The sequence below is a fragment of the Strix uralensis genome, chromosome 23 (assembly GCF_047716275.1).
Source record: "Strix uralensis isolate ZFMK-TIS-50842 chromosome 23, bStrUra1, whole genome shotgun sequence".
Lineage (NCBI taxonomy): Eukaryota > Metazoa > Chordata > Aves > Strigiformes > Strigidae > Strix > Strix uralensis.
The window spans coordinates 6,566,602-6,584,668 of NC_133994.1; the positions used below are offsets into that span (position 1 = coordinate 6,566,602).

Consider the following 18,067-nt stretch of genomic DNA (forward strand, 5'->3'; position numbering starts at 1 on the left):
TCCTTGAGCGGAGATTACCGCTCGCCTCAAGCCGGCAGCGCGGCCTCCCCCCGGGGCTCCGCCGGCCGCCCGCACCATGACCCCGGCGGCGGCTTTGCAGAGCTGTCACACACGGGCCGTGACGCCGCCGGCCCGGGCCGCGGTGGCGGCGCGGAGCCGGGGCGGGGGTGGGGGGTAGTGGTGGGGGTGTGTGTGGGGGGGGCGCTGTGCCGGGCCCCGCCACGGGCCGGGGAGCCCCCGCGGGGCCGCCGCCGGGCCATGGCGCTGCTGCCCGCGCTGCTGCTGCTGCTCCTGGCGCTGGCGGCGCTGGCGCTGGCGCTGGCCGCGGTGCTCCTCGGCCTGCCCAGCTACGACATCCCGCCCGGCGTCAACCAGCCCGCCAAGCTGCGCCTGGTCCTGGCTGTCCTCCTCGCCACCGCGGCCCTGGTGAGTAGTCGCGCCCCGCCGCCCCGTGAGCGTTGCGGGGGGGGGGGGGGGGGAGCGTTTCCACCCGAGCCGGGGTGCGGGAGCGGGTTACAGGGTTTCGCAGGTCCGTGTCCCCCCGGCCGGGGTCCCCCGCGGTGAGGGAGGGTGGGCAACCGCCGCCCGGCAGCCGTTTGCGCGACACGGGGGGCGGCCTGGGCGAGCCCCGGCCCACGGGCTGCGCTAGGAAACCAAAAAAAAAAAAAAGGGGGGGGGGGAGCCCGGCTTAAGATCCGCGTGTCCCTGCCGCTCTGGTGTGATGCTCCCCATCCCGGGGAGCGTGCTGCGGGGGAGCATCCCCCGTGGGGACGCTGCTCGTGTCACAGAGAAACCCCAGCAGCGTGCCGGGGCTCGTTAGAGATCGCCAAACGGCGGCGGCGGTGGTTTAAGTCGCGAATTCGGAGCTGAGCTGGTATTTTGTTTGATAACTGCCCTCGGCTTTAGGCGAAGTCACCTTGCACAAGGAAAACTACAGCCCTTCAGCTGCTCCTGCCGCGGCTGACATTTATGGTACAAAATCCGGTTAGGGCTGCTTTCCTTAATCCCCGGACTCCCTTTTACAGCATTGCATAAACGGCATCAGAGCCCTGCTCAACTCTTCCTCTGTCACTTGCGGTATCTTTTGATTCTTTTTTAATGTTCAGTTTTCTCCTTCGCTCTTCAGCCACATCGCCTTTGCTATCACACAGACCTTGTTTTCCTCCACACTGTTCCTTACACCGTTTACATCCTCTTGAAATTCACTGACAAAGCTACCCAGCTCTCCTGAACCAGCAGGTGACAACAAGGGAACGCACAAAGACAGACTCGCTGGGCGTTTAAAACTGCGATCTTGTTTAGTAGCTGAATTGTAACTGTTTATTTGTTTGATTACATTAATTAATTTGGTTCCCAGCTTTTTGGTTGTTCACTTATTACATCAGATTTACATTCCAGCTTGCAAGATCATTGTAAGAGCTGGGAGAGGAAGCTTCTTGATTTTGCTCAGTCAATCTGTTGTGCAAATAAAAAGCAGTAACTAACTTGCACAACACAACTCGGCACTTAAGATTTGCAAATTCACCGAGTTTTATGGTTTAATTGAGGAAAATTAGTTTATGCAATAAAGAACTATTAAAGCTTTTATTGCTATTTCTCTATACAACATTTAATTGTTGTTACCAAGTAATAATGAAACAAGAATGAGCACAAAGGTGTGCAGGACGACACTGACAATGTATACATCAAGACAGTTTCAATGGCCAATATAAAATTTCTGATGTGATATTAGAATGACACTGGATGTGAGTAATGGAAGTAAATTTTTTACAGTCTGTAGGATGTGAGAGCTTGGGAACATTGTTTTTATCAAATCAGAGCACTTTATTTTTATCAGACAACTGGGGTCAAATTGCTGTATGTGAAGCCTAGATTTTTCAATCTGATTCTTCAGATTCCAGCTGGTACGATAAAAGGTAGAACTTCTCCTTTTTGGTAAAACTAATCTAGGCAAACTTAAAACAAATACTGTTTTCTGACTCTATCCTGGGATCTCTCACTTTCTTAGGACTAGGCATTCCTATCAAGAAAAACAACTGTGGAGTTACTTTTCCTCACGTTTTTCCACGGGTTTACTAAGGCAAAACCCAAGGACTAAACAACCTGCTAGAATGAACTCTCCTATCAGCACACAGGAAGCCATTTAGAGAGCCTTTGGGAGATGCTTCCATAGCCATTATCCTCCTCTACGAACAGTCCTCGCGGTAGTTATTGTAACTTCTTGTGCTGTTATTATTATATCTTCTTAACAGTGTATTCATATTTTACAACATTACCACTTTTTTTTTTTTTTCCTTCTTTTTGGTAAGCTCTGTGTTTCTTTAAAATTTCCCTCAAGTACAGTTCAGTGTAAGTATGGTGCAGAGTTTTTATACCTTGGCTAACTCAAGACTTTCAATGAAGCCTTAATTTCTTTTACCATTAACAGGGAAGGATTTTGGAGAAGACTGGACTTTGCAGTCAAATCACTTTTGGCCGATACGTGCGACAGGGACGGAAACTAGGGGTGGATCCAAAGCTCTTTATCCAGGATCTGCAGTTTAACGAAGTACCTGTGAGGGTTTATCAGCCTAAAGCTACCTCTGACGGGCGAAGGAGAGGTATCATCTTCTTTCATGGAGGAGGCTGGGTATTTGGAAGTCTTGGTAAGATATTTGTTGAAGGAATTATAGTAATGTAGAAAGAACATTCTCATCTTTTTGTAAAATTGAAGTAAGAGGAGGTTTCAGCATGTGATTTGGGAAGTCTGAAGGCAAATACATGCCTTTCTGGAATGAACGTTCCCAAGCTGTCTCAAAGATTAGGGCAATAATATAACAATAAAGCGCTAATGAAAATATTTCTTTTCCAGATACCTATGAAAAAGTATGCCGCTACATATCCAGAGAAAGCGAATCGGTAGTTGTATCTGTTCAGTAAGTGAACCCTACCCAGTTCTATTGTTTGGAGATTATTGTTGCTGTGGTGCCACAGCAGAGCTACGCTGGTTTTGAAGATGTTCTTTTTTGCAAAGAAATTTCTATAGAATTTTGTGAAGTCCATAAAGAGACAAATAGCGATAATGGAGATTTCACAGCTCTTAATTGTTTATGCCCTGATATACTCAGAAAAGACCCAAATGGAAGTATTTGGCACACTAAGAAAATCTATAAAAGCCCATCAAACACTTAGGTTAAAAAAGTCTTCCTCGTGCTGAACTTACGAACATGTAATAAGATGTTCCAAACAATTGTGATTTAGAGAAAAAGAGAGCATAATCACACTGTATTACTCCCATTTTACAGATAGGAAGCAGAGGCACAAAATTATTAAATTACCTTGTCAAGAATACACAGGGAGTTTTCAGCATGAGTAAGAAATGTAGAGTCTTGGCCAGACTCTTAGTCAGATGACAGTCCTACTTTACTGAGTCCCTGTGACTGAATACACAATCTACGGCTTATCTGCAATCACTGAGGAGCACCTGCTTAAGAGGTAATGAATATCCTGACCTGGAGGAAAAACACCCCAAAATGATAGGGCTGGAAGAGAGCATAGGATACCATTTCCTGATTAATACTAATGACATTTCCTTCTCTTACGTTTGTTGTCTCTTTCTGTGTACTTAGGTATCGTTTAGCCCCTGAACACAAATACCCTGCTGCATATGAAGACTGTCTTAATGCCACCATACACTTTATGAAGAATATAGAGCACTATGGGGTGGATCCTGCCAATGTAATTGTCTGCGGGGACAGTGCTGGGGGCAATCTAGCAGCTGCTGTTAGCCAGACCCTTGCAGGTGGCTCAGACCTCCCCAAACTGCGTGCTCAGATCTTGATCTACCCAGGCCTTCAGGCACTGGACTTCAATTTACCATCTTACCATCAAAATCGAGGAGTCCCTCTCTTATTCCGAGAACGTGCCGCTTTCTTCGCTTTGCAGTACCTAAATGGGCATGCGTTGCATATGCAAGAGGTCTTGGAGGGCTCTCATATTCCTCCAGATATGAGGCTGAAATACAGGAAGTGGGTGAGTCCAGATAACATCCCCGAAAAATTTAAGGTCAGAGGTGTGAAGCCACTTAGGCCCACTGATTTTATAGCTGAAGTTTTTGAGAAAGTGAAAAGACTCTGTGAGCCCAACCTGTGTCCGCTCTTAGTTGAAGACGCTGTTGTTCAGCAGCTGCCCGAGTCCTTCATCTTGACCTGCGAGTATGACGTGCTGAGGGACGACGGCTTGCTCTACAAGAAGAGATTGGAGGACAACGGTGTTCGAGTGACCTGGTACCACCTCGAGGATGGATTCCATGGAGTCATAAGCCTGTATGATTATTGCGGTTTCTCATTTCCAGCTGGGAAAAGGGGTTTGGACAGCGTTGTTAACTTCCTAAAAAGCTTATAGTAAACATCTTAGATTCCATGAGTCTGTTCATGCCTCAATCTAGGAAAATATCTTTTTAGGATATTTAATATCAAGTGATGGGTAGTCAATCAAGGGCAGCCATTAACAATGATAAACAAGGCTCATCAGAACCTCATTCCAGCTGTTAGTTGGAACATGGAATATGCAAACCTTATACAAGCCTGTACCATGCTGCAAGCCCTTCTCTTTAGCTATGTTAATAAAGAACAATGTTATTTTGAACGGACATCCTGGTTTGTCACACTTGTTTAAAATAAAATGCGTGAGTTTGTTAAGAGAGACTGTGTGTCACACAGGTATGTGTGGTGTGTTGGTATAGAGGAGTATGTCACATATCACAGTCTTTCCAGACATACTCTGTGCTCTGATTCTGAACTCTATTAGAGAAGAAAACCCAGCTGACTTCAGTGGGTTAGGAGCCACTGTTTTGGTCAACAGTAAATATGATGCAGCCTGGAATGTGGTCACTGGAACAACAGTCACCATGGGGACAGCAAACACAAGCAGTTCCACCCAGCACCCATGTTTCTCAGCACAGACAGACAGAAGCGGAGCCCCTTTCTGCTCTAGTTTTAGCACTGGACTACTGAGTAATCTTTCACCAACATAACTTGAAGGACAGTTCCAACAACCAGGGAGGGTAGTGCTGTGAGACAACGAAATATGAGTGCATTGCAAAAAGATGGACAGAACTGGTGGAAAATTCAACCCAAATACTCTAATGAAGTCCTCATCGGAAACTGGCTGGAAGAGAGGAGAAGGGTAAGATCAGGAAGGAAGTGTGAGAGCAGGAGTAGTGGGGCAGAACCAATGCTGTGGAGGTAGTATACTACTGCAGTCATCAGCTGGAGTCCAGGCTCATCTCAGAGGAGTAATAAAAGGGAGAAGATAAGCATCTTGCTTGGCCTACATTAATTAATTTTGTTTATGATCTGCCATTCTTCCCTCTTAAGCCAGGACAGAAGCAATGCCTGAGCAAGGGTTATATTGTATGGTTCACACCGGACATCATATTAGCCAATTAAAAATGCTACAGCACTTTTTATGGCAATCACTTCAGACTGCTATGCAACTTACATACAACTATACAACTTAATAATATATACCAACATTATACAAGAGAGGCTTTGCTAACCCGTAAGTTAATACTTACTATTACTTGTACTAGAGGATCTTTAATAATAATTTGGATATTGGTTTCATTTGCTTATATAAACAAGACCATCTTTGCTGGCAGAGCTGCTTGATAGATTGCATGCCCTGCTTAAGAGCTGAGCAAAATTTTATCATTAGACATTTAACTTTGTCAAAACTTGCCAGTTGGGTTCAATATTGGAGCTGCTAGGGCAAATCCTCCTGACTCTGAAATACTTCCTTTAGATTTTTTTTTTCCCTGCAGCAAAATGCTAGACTATATTGCAGAGACTGGCCTGCTGCAGCAGAAGTAGGAACAAAGGGACAAAAAACAAAGGTTTCATTTGTCCTTTTCAAATGCTAGTTCACATGGTAGGTCAAAGCATTTAACACCAAACCATGAATAATTTTTCAAGGCCTGTACAGTATCTTATATTTACACCAAGGAATCAATCCAGAATTTTACAATGGCTGATTATACCAGCTGACTTTACCATCTGAGAAAAAGTACACAGCACAGACTTCTTTCTAAATAAGTGGTTTTTAACTGTGTACATGAAAGCAGCACTGGAACAGAGCTTTTGTAATTATCAGATTGCCCCAGCTATACTGAGTGTCATATATCTCCCTAGTTTACAAAAGACACTGGAAAACTCGGCAGCAGCATATACAAAACAGACTTCATTTGGTTCCCAGATCACAAACCAGACCAAACGCTAAGGAGAACCGTGATGGAAAAATTTGAGGTAAGTACAAGAAATTTCAAACTTAGGGCTGTGTGTGCCAGCATTCCAAACAGCGATGATCTTTGACTAATACTTAAATTATATTTTATATCCCTAAACAACTATATGCGTAAAAGAAGGCACTGCAGCTCCGTGGCCAGTTTACAGGATCCAGAGCTCCCTCGTATGTTTGAGTAAAGTAGAATGCCTTTCCGAGGCAGACAAACAGCACACACTTCTTGGTACTCTCTGATTGTTTCCCAGTCTCTACCTGAGGTGACCAGTGCACATGAAGAAAATCATGTTACTACCAGCTAGAACTGGGTATGGTGTCTTCAGGACATGCCATGGGCTACAATATGAGCTTGCTGGTAAAAGAGGATTTTTTTCATCAGCACACCTCCGATTTGTAGGAATGAACTGCACTTAAATGAGTCCCGGATCTTTCATAACAATACTTTTTACATAAGTATCATCTGCTAGAATGTCCCATTCTCCAAGGTGCCTCTCCACCCCAAATATTCTCATCATTCTCTCCTGACAGACAGCTGGAAGGTAGTATATGTAATGCTAGCGCACAATGAAACACTTAAGAGGCACAATCAGCTTTTCATTTACAGACTTTTAAAATGTATCTGCAAATTTGTGATCCATGTGTTGAAATCGGACTAATCAGATCTCATGACATACAGATGTAGTTGCTTAATGTAACTGGACGTTTACTTTACTTGAAATGCAAATGCCCTTATTTTCAGGGAGTAAATTATAAGTAGAAGTAATACAAATACTGACAAAATTTTGTGCTATCCCTGGTAGCACAGTCTGACTCAGAAGCACGCTATGCCATCTCAATGCTATGTACAAACAGCATGGTTTCATCTACATCTCATTTCAGGGCCTGCCAGTGCAGCACTTCTTCACCCATCATGATGAACCAAGAAGCCGAAATCTAGTATCGGAGTATGATGATAAATACAATAGACATGGTTACAACCCTGTGCTGCTTCCCCTCCACAGCCGGAACGAACGCAAGTTTGCCTGGGTTCCTAAGAAAGCGGATCACCCCATTCTTGGTAGTTTTTGGCATTATTAATTCAGTCAGATGGAACATGGTGCAGTGGTCAACATATAGACTTAGAGCCAAGAACCTCCTTCTGTTTTAATTCTGAAAATGGGTCTTGTGCTGATTTTTTGCTACTTTCTTAGTCAGTAGCTTATTTGTTTGGATTGACAAAATGGAAATGTTATCCATACAACAATACTTAATCACAACAGGAGGCAGTGAAGGATAGTGTCAATGAACAGATTTCTCTCCACTGTGCAATAATGCAAGATGTCAGCTGAAAACAAGGAGAGCTGTGAGATATGACTAGCAGGAGAATTTATGGAGTATTATTATGTTTCTGAATTTAAGTGACATGTACAGCTCTGCTAACTTTTTTCATATCTACCAGAGAGACTATGAAGACTCAGGACTCCTAACATTTATACCATCACTGCTATCCTATCAATATCTAACAGTGATTCTCCCTTTCATCCAGAGGGTAGACACACATTCCCTAGGAACAAAAAGATCTGTTTTGTCCTTAATCTGCTGTCAAAATAGTGCAGATATTCCCTATGACAATTGTGGAGTAAAAACACCAGGACCAAAAACTTAATTCTATAACTTCTAATACTTCATAATTTCCTGTCTCAGAACCACCTACCAACTATGGCCTTCTTGAGCACCTGATGAAAAAATGGCACAAGAAAGAAGCTGGAGTGATGACCAGTGTCTACACCACTTCCTATGAAAGCCCACCAATTTCTGCTTTTGCTACTCATCAGCTGGGACAAGCAGCTACAACTCATGTCCTCCCTTCCAACCAGGGACACCTTCCCCAAAACGTTAGTAGAATCCTGGACTATGAAGGATGTCAGAAATATCTGCAAGTCATCCGCCAACTGGTGAGAGACAGAAAAGCAAGGGATGCCTCTCTATAAACCGCTTAGGGTGATCCTAAGTACTACTTAATATAGCTTGTTGCTCATGTACGTAAGAGTGATCTGTTCCATGCAGAAGGAATGAGAATTAGGTTATAGAGGCGGAGGGCTGTCTACTAGTTAGAACAAGTTGCTGGGTTACATTCAGACCTGCAGATGGCTGGGAATATTTCAGAAGATACTAAATCACTGAAAACAAAATTTTCATCTGTTGGTTTCTAGTAAATGAATAGTTAGAGTAAGAAAAAAAGAAAACAAAGTGGGATTGAACCTGAAAGAATATAAATCTCTTAATTGTCCCTAGTGTTTTTTTCATTTTCACACAGCTTGCTATACATTTCTTCGAAGAGTAGAATAGAAACTTGTGTTACTCCATAACGTGTCTGAAACATCCAAGAATGAAGTAAACATTTGAAATGACTGCATACCTAGGGACAAGGTGAACCACGGTTTCTCCCAATGCAGTAAGCAAGCAGACCTTGATTGCCCTTGGCTTTACATACTGAATGGCACCTAATGGTAGATAAGCTGCAAAGTGAGCTACATTAGCTGACCTTACATTATCAAACAGTAAACCTAGAAGAAATGGCTGTAGGTGGCCTTTATACTGCTGGGTAGGCCACTCTGATACTTTACTCGGTTAAGAAAGTATGTGAACAGCCTATGTAAAAAGTGCTGACAGAAGTCCAAATTCTTACTGCGCTGCTGTGCATTTAAATCACGTTTGGTCCAGAGGAGATATTTGCAAGGGTCAGCTGCTATTGGTCTGAGGCTCAACAATAAACTTGCAGCAAGGCTTAGATTAAATATATCTGGAATTAGTTCAATGCATATTTATCTCTTCATCAATTCTGCTCAAGATTAGCAATAATATAATTATTTTTAGGAACAAGATAAAGCATGTACCGTAGGCTTGGCATGGACAAGCCTCTGGCCATGATCTGTACAGAGTTTTTACCTCTGCAACATTTTGTTCACTGTGATTTAGGTTTGCTTTTTCAAGGTTGGCTTTTCAGCTGAAGGACATTGATGATTCAGACGTGTGTGTAGAGCAACAGTGGCACCTATTGGCAAAGGGATTCTTCACTAATTGGGAGACATCCAAAAACGTCTGCGGGAGAGGAACCAGACCCTCAGCTGGTCGCAGGAACCAGAAACCAGCATTGTTAATGAAATCGTTTAGAGATGCAAGAGCCCTGATAATTAGATAAGTATTATATGGGGTTTTTTTGGCTTCAAAGCCTCAGGGAGAACAAAGGCAATTAGAAAAAATTGAAAGCAAAATAGGTGAAAGTAGTCACTGAAACACAGCCAGCTATTAGTGCTGTGCTATAAAAAACACATTCTGTTGAAAAAGCATCTTTAAAGTAACCCATAAAGAAGGCATGCCTTACAATGGAATGAAAATTGGTGGATACAGAAATTCTTGTATCCACAAGGAAGTCCATCCAGATTAATTTTATTGCCAATTTGACTATATAAAGTGTATTTTTCTGTTTGTTACCCATGTGCTAAATATTTTTAATGAAAATACCAATCAGGCATGCATATTAACAGCACAACAAAGCCCATATAATATTTATAATATTTAGCCCATATAATATAATATTTAGAATACAGCTTAGAAAATTATACAAAGATAGTCTTCATTTCACACAATTCTATCAGTTTGCTTAAAAATCTGGTCAGCAATCATTCATAATTATTAAATATTTATAGTAAATTAAACATTTATGGTTATTATCTACTGTGCTTCTAAAACCAAAGCTCAAATACGGAAAGACATGACCAGCCTGATGTACAGGGAGTTACTGAGGTGCACAATTACCACCTGTGAACTTTGTATGAAAACATTAATTCCAAGTCTGTAAGGTGACTGGACAGGGCTCCCCAAGCACAGCTCTAATCTGTTCAACTATTGAGACATTTACAAGTAAAATATATGACTATGACACCCAAAGGAACCAAACAAATCATTTTGGAACTGGATGAAATGCATTTTGATAGAGAGCTTCTTAAATAGAAAACTGCACAACTCTATAAGATATGTCAGTTGTGATTAATAATACCCGGTAGCAAAATATCTGCTTTGAACTGTTTAACTGATAAGATGTTTTCACTTTGGCAATACTAAATATGCATCATGGATATCTAGCTAGCTTTTTTGGTGACTTTAAGCCTCAAGCTGAACTCATGACAGAAAGAGTCCAAGCTTCTCCATCTCTTAATCTCAGTTCAGTGAAGGTGGAATCAAACACGAACCAGCCAGTAACAAAAACTGAATGAACGTATCTTTATCTCAAACACGTTGCTCAAATATTCTACAAGACAAAATTTCAAACAGAGTAGCACTGATAATCAAGCTTTTCCCCCCTTATTTTCTTACAAAGTGGAGTTGACCTAGATTATTCCAGACACAACCCCCCAAAACCGTAAGGTCGAGCCATTGCTGAAAGCAGTGCTGCAAACACATGGCTACACCAAGAACACCTCATTTATATTTTCTTGCTGACCATTTTGATCAGGTCAATCCTAGGTTCTGATCCTGTACATCTGTTTTATTGCCAGTAGGTAGAGGTAAGCATATACACAGTTTTTTCCAAGTACTATACTGCATTTGGCAGAAGTGTGTTGAAGTAGGAAAGGCAGATAAAAATGAAGGATACCTACACCTGTAGTTCATAGACACCAATTCTTGCTGAGACAAACAACGCCGTTTAATCAGTTACAATATTGCTGTGCTAGAGATTCCTTTAATAATGAATACCCTTGTTGTGTCTAACACAAATACATTTCCCAACTCCCTCAAATCTTCAGATATTACAAGGACTTTAATTCAAGATAAAATCACTAAAACAGAGGCCATTTTGCCTGTGCTTCAAGAATGGGTGAAAACTGAAACAATTAAGATGTTCACAGCTGCCATGGAAAAGAGGTCAGAAAATCTTAAAAAAATATGCAATAACTCAGAAATCTCTTTACTAGTAAATAGAAAATGCAGCAAACTAATGGAAATGTACAGCAGAAATGCTGGGCTAGACTATGAAGATGCACACTTTTCAGGAAGAGGGGATATTAATGATGAAAATAGCATAACCTTATAAAAAAAAGACTCTTGAACTTGGAGACCTCTGAGATATGGATCCAGTTCGGAACTTAAGTACATTACTAACAGACAAGTAAATAGGTAATGTTTATTCTGGTACACTCTGCTGTTGTAAGGCATAACTCATTAATGTACAACAAGCACTTTGGGACTCCTGGGAATCATAATAATATGCAAAGGATGACATTGTGCCGATGTGTCGTGTTTATCCAAGATTTTTTTGAGAAACTTTTTTTCAGTCTCAGGGCCTCATGGTCATTTGTGACTGGAAAACAAGAGTGCACCAGTCTCTTCCATTTTTCATGGAGCAAAGAGATGTTTTGATACAACTCTTTGTTATGAAAATGTTCTAGACAGTCTTGATTGCATGAAATCAGCCTCGTATTTGAACTTCTGTGACATTACAGAGACAAAGTGGTAGTTAGAATTAATGCACATCTCTCAAAGCAAGCATATTTCTTGCCTTGAAGGAGACCGATGTCAGCCTGGATGAGCTGCATAAACAAGACGATAGATTCTTTGGACTGAGAATCTGTCAGGGCTGGGACTCAGACAAGGGAGCCCTGATTCTGGCTGGCAAGTTCTGCAATAACTGGGGACTGTGGATGCCAGCTGTGAAGTGAGAGTGGTCACAGAGACTAAATGGCAGGGTTTCAGGGAGAAGAGAAACAGGCTGTTGACAAGAGGTTGTTCTCATGGTCAGGAGGCCTCTTTCAGAAAGTTAGAAGTATTCCTTGGAAGGTGCTTAAAAAGAGCTATCCAAGTCAGTTAACTGGTAAAATAGCTTCACTAGTCTGAATCTGAGCACTAGCTAATGGGGACGCAATGGCTGCCAAGTCCTGTCCTCCAAACCTGCACATTCCATTGCACTGATTTCTTTGAACACTACCTTTAAGCACGTACAGCTCCTGGGACTGGGATTCAGACTCACCCTGCTCCCATAAGAATACAAAAAAGCTTTCTTTGATGGCAGTTACACAAGACACACGTATCTGGCAAACCCTGTTGTATATTTAAACACGTATTTTTCATATTGGTGATGAAAACGTGCAATTGCCATTAGTAACAAGCTTTTTCCTTTTTAAGATTTTTGTACTGTTTGTTGAACTGAGCTGAACTGATCAGCTCTTAAAAGGCACCATCTTAAAACCATGCCACTGATACTCTTTTTTTCCCCTGTAAATCTAAGTAGTCTAAGCAGATGTCCTTTGCAATACACCTATGATGATAATCTTACTGCCATATGGGGTTGTAACACTTCAGGAAAAAAAAGAATTTACTAGCTTTTAAAAAGAACTCATATTCGGTCCTTCTTTTCTAGGCAGTGCGACTTGCCTTATGGAAATACTATTACACATCAGCAGTAACTACAGGTCCCATCAAGATTTTCATCAAACAAAGCAAATACTTAAAACAAAGTGCTGTATCACACAGCTCTTAAAGTGGCACAGAGGACCCCAGAGGGGCATAGTCCCACTGATTTCAATATGACTAAGTTAACTGTTAAGGGGGGTTAGGCCCTGCTTACTCACCTGAACGAAAAGTGCAAAAACTCCCCAAAACCTGACACATTCTTTGCAGAAACCTCAGACTTAATCTATACTCCACATTCACATTTCAAAGGAGCCACTTGTCTTCAAGATTAGCTATAAGCAACAAAAATGCAGCAGCATGTCATGAACCTGATTTGTGCTCTGAGCTGTCTCTAATGAAAACATTCCCTTGTTTGTTTGGGATTTTTTGGTCTTCCTTTCTTATGGTTTAAAATCTACACAAGTTCAAAAGGCTGTTTGTGGGAATTGCTTCACAAAGGAGTAAGTCTGGGATACTGAAGAATTATATTTTTCTATATGTAACTGTGAGGTAGCTCCTAAGCTTGTTGGTGTAGAGAAGAACTCTGTCCTGACAGCATATAAAGGAAATAATTTTGTAGTTGCAGCGGTGGGGGCATTCGCTCTGGGTATGGAAGGACCCGAGTTCTATTCAACAATGACCCATAAGGAAATTGTTATATAAATCATAAACTAGTTGTTTGGGGGCAATAACATTTGCTAAGAAGGAAAAAATCTCTAGGCACAGCCATTTTATAGGGAGTTGCTCTTTATTGTCACATACTTTTATTCTTTCAATTGCAACAACCCCTAAGGATGCCAGTCTCATTGTGCAGGACTCAGTTGTAAACAGACAATACAAAGACAGCCCCTGGCCCTGAGAGCTCTCAGACCTAGGATTGTTTAAATATTCTGTCAGAATTTTAAAAAATACGTTGAACAAAGCAATCCATTTTTTCAAAATAAGACCTCAGGATTGGCTTCATAAATATGTACTTACCTGCTTCAGTGCTGTAAATATGTAATTTAGGCTGCTGCCTCATGACATATTTTGTGTCTAATTTAAGGAACTGTATATTTGGACAAGAGGGTCTGGATGCCTGTCAGGTAAATATTACAAGCTGTAAATTTTCACAGCAGATTTAACACTAAATTTAGTTAGCACTATATATAAAGAGAACATTGACCTGATGGTAGCCCTTGTCCTTGACAGTGGTTGGCCTGAGAGGGAGTTAAGGATCCCTGAGGAATGTCGCCAGTCTCCCTTAAGTTTCAAACAACTACATTCTGCCGTGGCACCCCTGACATCCTTTATAGCAGCACTTCAGCAGCTTCAGCTGGCGTGGAAGCTTATAGCCTTGTCCTCTGTAGTTCACCTCAAGGTGGGGAACACTCACACCAGACAGCAAGTGCTTATGGGGAAGGGCTTAGAGGCTAGGCATTGCCTAAGCTTCTTGTGTGCCTCAGCCTAGCAGCCAACAAAGAGAAAATCTTGGACTTTTAAAATTAAAACTAAAGCAATTTTAAATTCCTACAGTGATGCAGAAGCTACGACTTTGCACATGCTGGTTGCTGATAACTGCCCACAGCGTCAGCTTTCTAATTTAAACTCTTCTCTTTGAGATATCTAGAGGAATGCTATAAAAATCCGCTGGTTTGTACAAGCAAGCCTGCATTTTTCCTCTGTTCCCTCAGATGCTTGAGCTTTGAAAGGACCTTTAGCTATGTCACTGCTCTCACTGGACAGCCCACGCTCCCTCAATACCCCTGACATTTTGTGTTATCAGTAATTTCACTTCTAAATATATACTTAGCACAATCCAAGTATTTGCATTTGTAAAACAGGTGTGGACATTCTTCACCAGGTGTATCACTACATACTGCATGGACACTTTTCATTACTGCTGTTGCTTATAAATACTGAAAGCAAATCACTTAATCTAGCCTCTCAAGTGTTGTAGGCTTAAATTCAGCAATCCCACTGGTAAACACAATCTCGGTAAAATCTCAGCCAGGTTAAAGCAGACCAAGGCTTAACTCTATTCTGAAAATAAGGGCACTGTAGACGTGTAGGGAAGCAGCAGGTGGCAGAATTTGCTCTGGTTTAGTGTTCCCTGAAGACTGCACCATGGTGCCTTGGGTTTTCTGGCACTGAACAACTGCTTACGAGGAGCTGTCTCCTGGCCTGTGATCTGTGACACCCCACCATCTGCGGGCTCTGAGGCTCACTGCACGGTCTGCAAAAGCCTGAGTGCTAACCAAAGCACTGCTGGCAGTTGAGGGCTGGTGCAGTCCCCAGGAGCTTAGACCCCCTCTTTAATCTAAGGGAAATGAGCACCCCCTCTTTCTTATGGGGAAGAAATTTCTACATGTTCCTTAAAACAGTGCTGTATCTCTGTTCAGAGGATGCAGCTTCTCCAAATGTTTTGAAATCCCTGGACATGAAAGGTGTCATTGTTACTATTCTTTATTTCTGCTACAGTAGAAATAAGGTCAAAGCAGGGGCGAAGGTAAACTGTGCTTGATTTTATGCAGTCAACACAAAAAGCAGATCTTGGCACAGGCTGTTGTTAAACGGTACATGGCTGATAGACAAGGTAGCAAGAGGTCTTGCTCTCCTTCACAAGTAGTATTTTTTTTCTGGAAATACTCAATGCACTCACTACAAGGTACGTGGAAGACAGAAAACATTGATGCAAGCCAGCCCAAAATGACCTGCAGTGTTTTAACATGAACAGTTTGCGCTGTCGCACTAATTGATGTGATTTACACATTGGCCACTTTCACCTTTCACACTCCATGATGTAATTTTTGAAGATATTGCTATAGCCAAGAAATGTTGCTCCCACAGTTTTCAGGGGGAAACCAGCCCTTTGTCAGTGATTAAATTACAAGGAGGCAAGGTGATTTGCCTGCAGCTAGGCAGCGGGAGAGCTGGAGAAACAACACAGGCATTTTGATCCTTATTTCCATATTTTAAACACTTGACTAAACTTTCTCCCCACAGAATGTTAGCGTAGACCAAACTGTTCTGCTTGATTGTTCAGACAGCACTGTCAGCCTGTGTTTACATGATCAGTGTTAGGCAGGGCTGTTGGTCTGTACCTGGTTCCCTGATTAATGAGTCTTTCCTCTAGCTGGCCATTTCACAGAAACAGCTTCTTATTTTCTATTTATAGGGACTATTTGCAAAGCCACCTCAGTCAGCGGCATTGAAATCTCATAATCAGCAAACTGCTACAGGGAAAAATACGTTCCAATTAATATTAAATGAGAAATGTGCTAATTTTTTTTTTTTTTTTTTCTTTTTCAGAGCTGCTAACAAGGAAAATCAAAATAGCATCTTCCTGGGAACTGGTGATAGATCTAAGGTGTTAAAAGTTTAACTCTGAACACAAACAAAACACTCTCAAGCCCCCAAATACCAACCCTATTAATGGGAAAATGTCAAAAATGCCTGTGAGGTTTCAGATGGCCTTTTAAAAATCTGAACACTGGCACCAAAATCCTGAAATAATGGACCATCTTGTTACCAAGCTGGAATAAATTTCATGGTTTTTTAAGGTGAATGTAGCTTTGGCTTATGGTGCTAGTTTGACAGTCTTAGAGATCAGAGTCATCTGCTTCCGCCTCAAGCTAAGACAGCAGGCGCAGAGGCAGGGTGAATTTATTCAGAGTGCTCTAATTTTATTCAGATTTGTTAGAATAGAAAAGTGTATTTAACTTCAGACAGTGAGAAATAGCAGCTTTTAAATCATGTCTTTTACAGAGATTACCGCTGTGGAATCAAAATGGTAGAACTTGCCAGCTTCATAGTTAAAAAAACATTTTTCCTTCCTTAAAACATATTGAGTCATAGCAAACTTCCAGACGTTTTTAAGGCCTATTTTAAGGAGCCCCACTATTGCCAATTATTTTCTTCCCTTTAGAATTCTGCAGCAGTAATTATTTCCTTATTTTCACATATGTGATGGAATTCCTATGTCAGGAGTACAACAAATTGCCTATGTAAAATAAATATTGACATGCAGATTTACTGTAATATCAGCCACTGTATGACTAAATTGAAATACCTAAGCAAAAATTTGCTGTGAAGCTAGTATTTATCATCATAGGCCCTTAAACTCTGCTGGAAATGGCATCGTAATATATATAACACAGCAGGGACCCAGACTATATTTCCAGGGGGATATTAGGAATTCTGCAGCATGAGATGCATTACATACAATGTGGTCCAAAGTAAATTGAAAACAGTGGAAAGATTTCCAACTGTCTGTGAAAGATTTATGGTCAGACTGTTAATACTTGGTTCTTAGAACTGCAACTCTTGGGATTACAAATAATTCTATTTCTAGACCGTGATGATTCACAAGAAATGCCCTTTTTCTTGTATCTACTTGTCCACTTGCACTTCAAGGTTTTGGGGGACATTCTTCCTCTCTCCCCCCCCTTTTTCTTCATAGATTAAATCACACATTGTCCAGTTAGCCAGTCTCAACCTTGAAATCAAGAACTGTCATTATTAGATTATGGTGACAGTTATCTGTGTAGCACCACCAAATGTTTCTTCTTTGGTTTCAGAGGAAGAGTCACATTTCGAAAGCTGGATATCCCCCGCACCCTCTTCTCTTCCCAAAATGTTGGGACTTTCCATAAACGATCACAAGACATTTTAGCAAAAGATACCAACTGCAATTCACCTGTGTAATTAGCCAAGAAAACATGCACTGGCATTGACACAGACATGGGTGGGTCTACAAACCAGTCACTGATGGCAGTTCAGTAGTAGGAACACAGCAACTCTTAAGTAGCAAACCCGTGTACTCACAGCAGTCCAGCTATAGTGCACTGTAGCTCAACTTTCTGGTGGGTTTTGCAGCTTGTGCCACATGCTGTGCAGCTGTGATTAGACAATTTCTTTGCACCTAAGCTAGTTAACGTGCAGTCACACTAGTGGTATATCTTTGATCACTGCAAATAGTAACAGTGCTCATCCTCGCTGGTTGTATATAGCAATATACCATTACCAACTTCAGCGTCAGCATTTCTCTCCTCCAAAAACTTTTAGGTGACGTTCTGGCTCCACTGAAGTCAGAGGTAAAAGTCTAATTTTCCCAAATATCTGTTGGACATGAAAAAAGATCCCCAATTTGTCATGCTCCCCCTTTCACAGATCAGGAAAGGCAATAACTATCCATTCACTTGCACCAAAGCTTTTGCCATCATGAGTTTGATTTCACAGACAATTGCCTCCAGACCTGACAGCAAAGTGCAAAACACATGTTTGAAGAGGTTATTTAAACACTTGGCCTCTCCATGGCACAACATGCCACCCAGGAAACAAATTCCAAGAACACGTGCCTTTGAAAAATAACCTTTAA

At 41.6% G+C, this 18,067-nt stretch overlaps 2 protein-coding genes across 2 annotated transcripts; both read left to right on the top strand.

The window, feature by feature from the left end:
• The first annotated feature begins 205 nt into the window (after positions 1 to 205).
• Positions 206 to 4,628, top strand: LOC141953958 (arylacetamide deacetylase-like 4). Its single transcript, XM_074892939.1, has 4 exons — positions 206 to 426; positions 2,429 to 2,645; positions 2,852 to 2,915; positions 3,609 to 4,628. The coding sequence occupies exons 1-4, from the start codon at positions 259 to 261 to the stop codon at positions 4,381 to 4,383; spliced, it is 1,224 nt and encodes a 407-aa protein (XP_074749040.1). The 5' UTR covers positions 206 to 258; the 3' UTR covers positions 4,384 to 4,628.
• A 34-nt stretch (positions 4,629 to 4,662) lies between these two features.
• CFAP107 (cilia and flagella associated protein 107) lies at positions 4,663 to 8,249 on the top strand. Its single transcript, XM_074892866.1, has 5 exons — positions 4,663 to 4,700; positions 5,022 to 5,166; positions 6,171 to 6,284; positions 7,159 to 7,336; positions 7,963 to 8,249. Exons 1-5 carry the CDS (start codon positions 4,663 to 4,665, stop codon positions 8,247 to 8,249), a joined length of 762 nt encoding a protein of 253 aa, XP_074748967.1.
• The last annotated feature ends 9,818 nt before the right edge of the window (positions 8,250 to 18,067 follow it).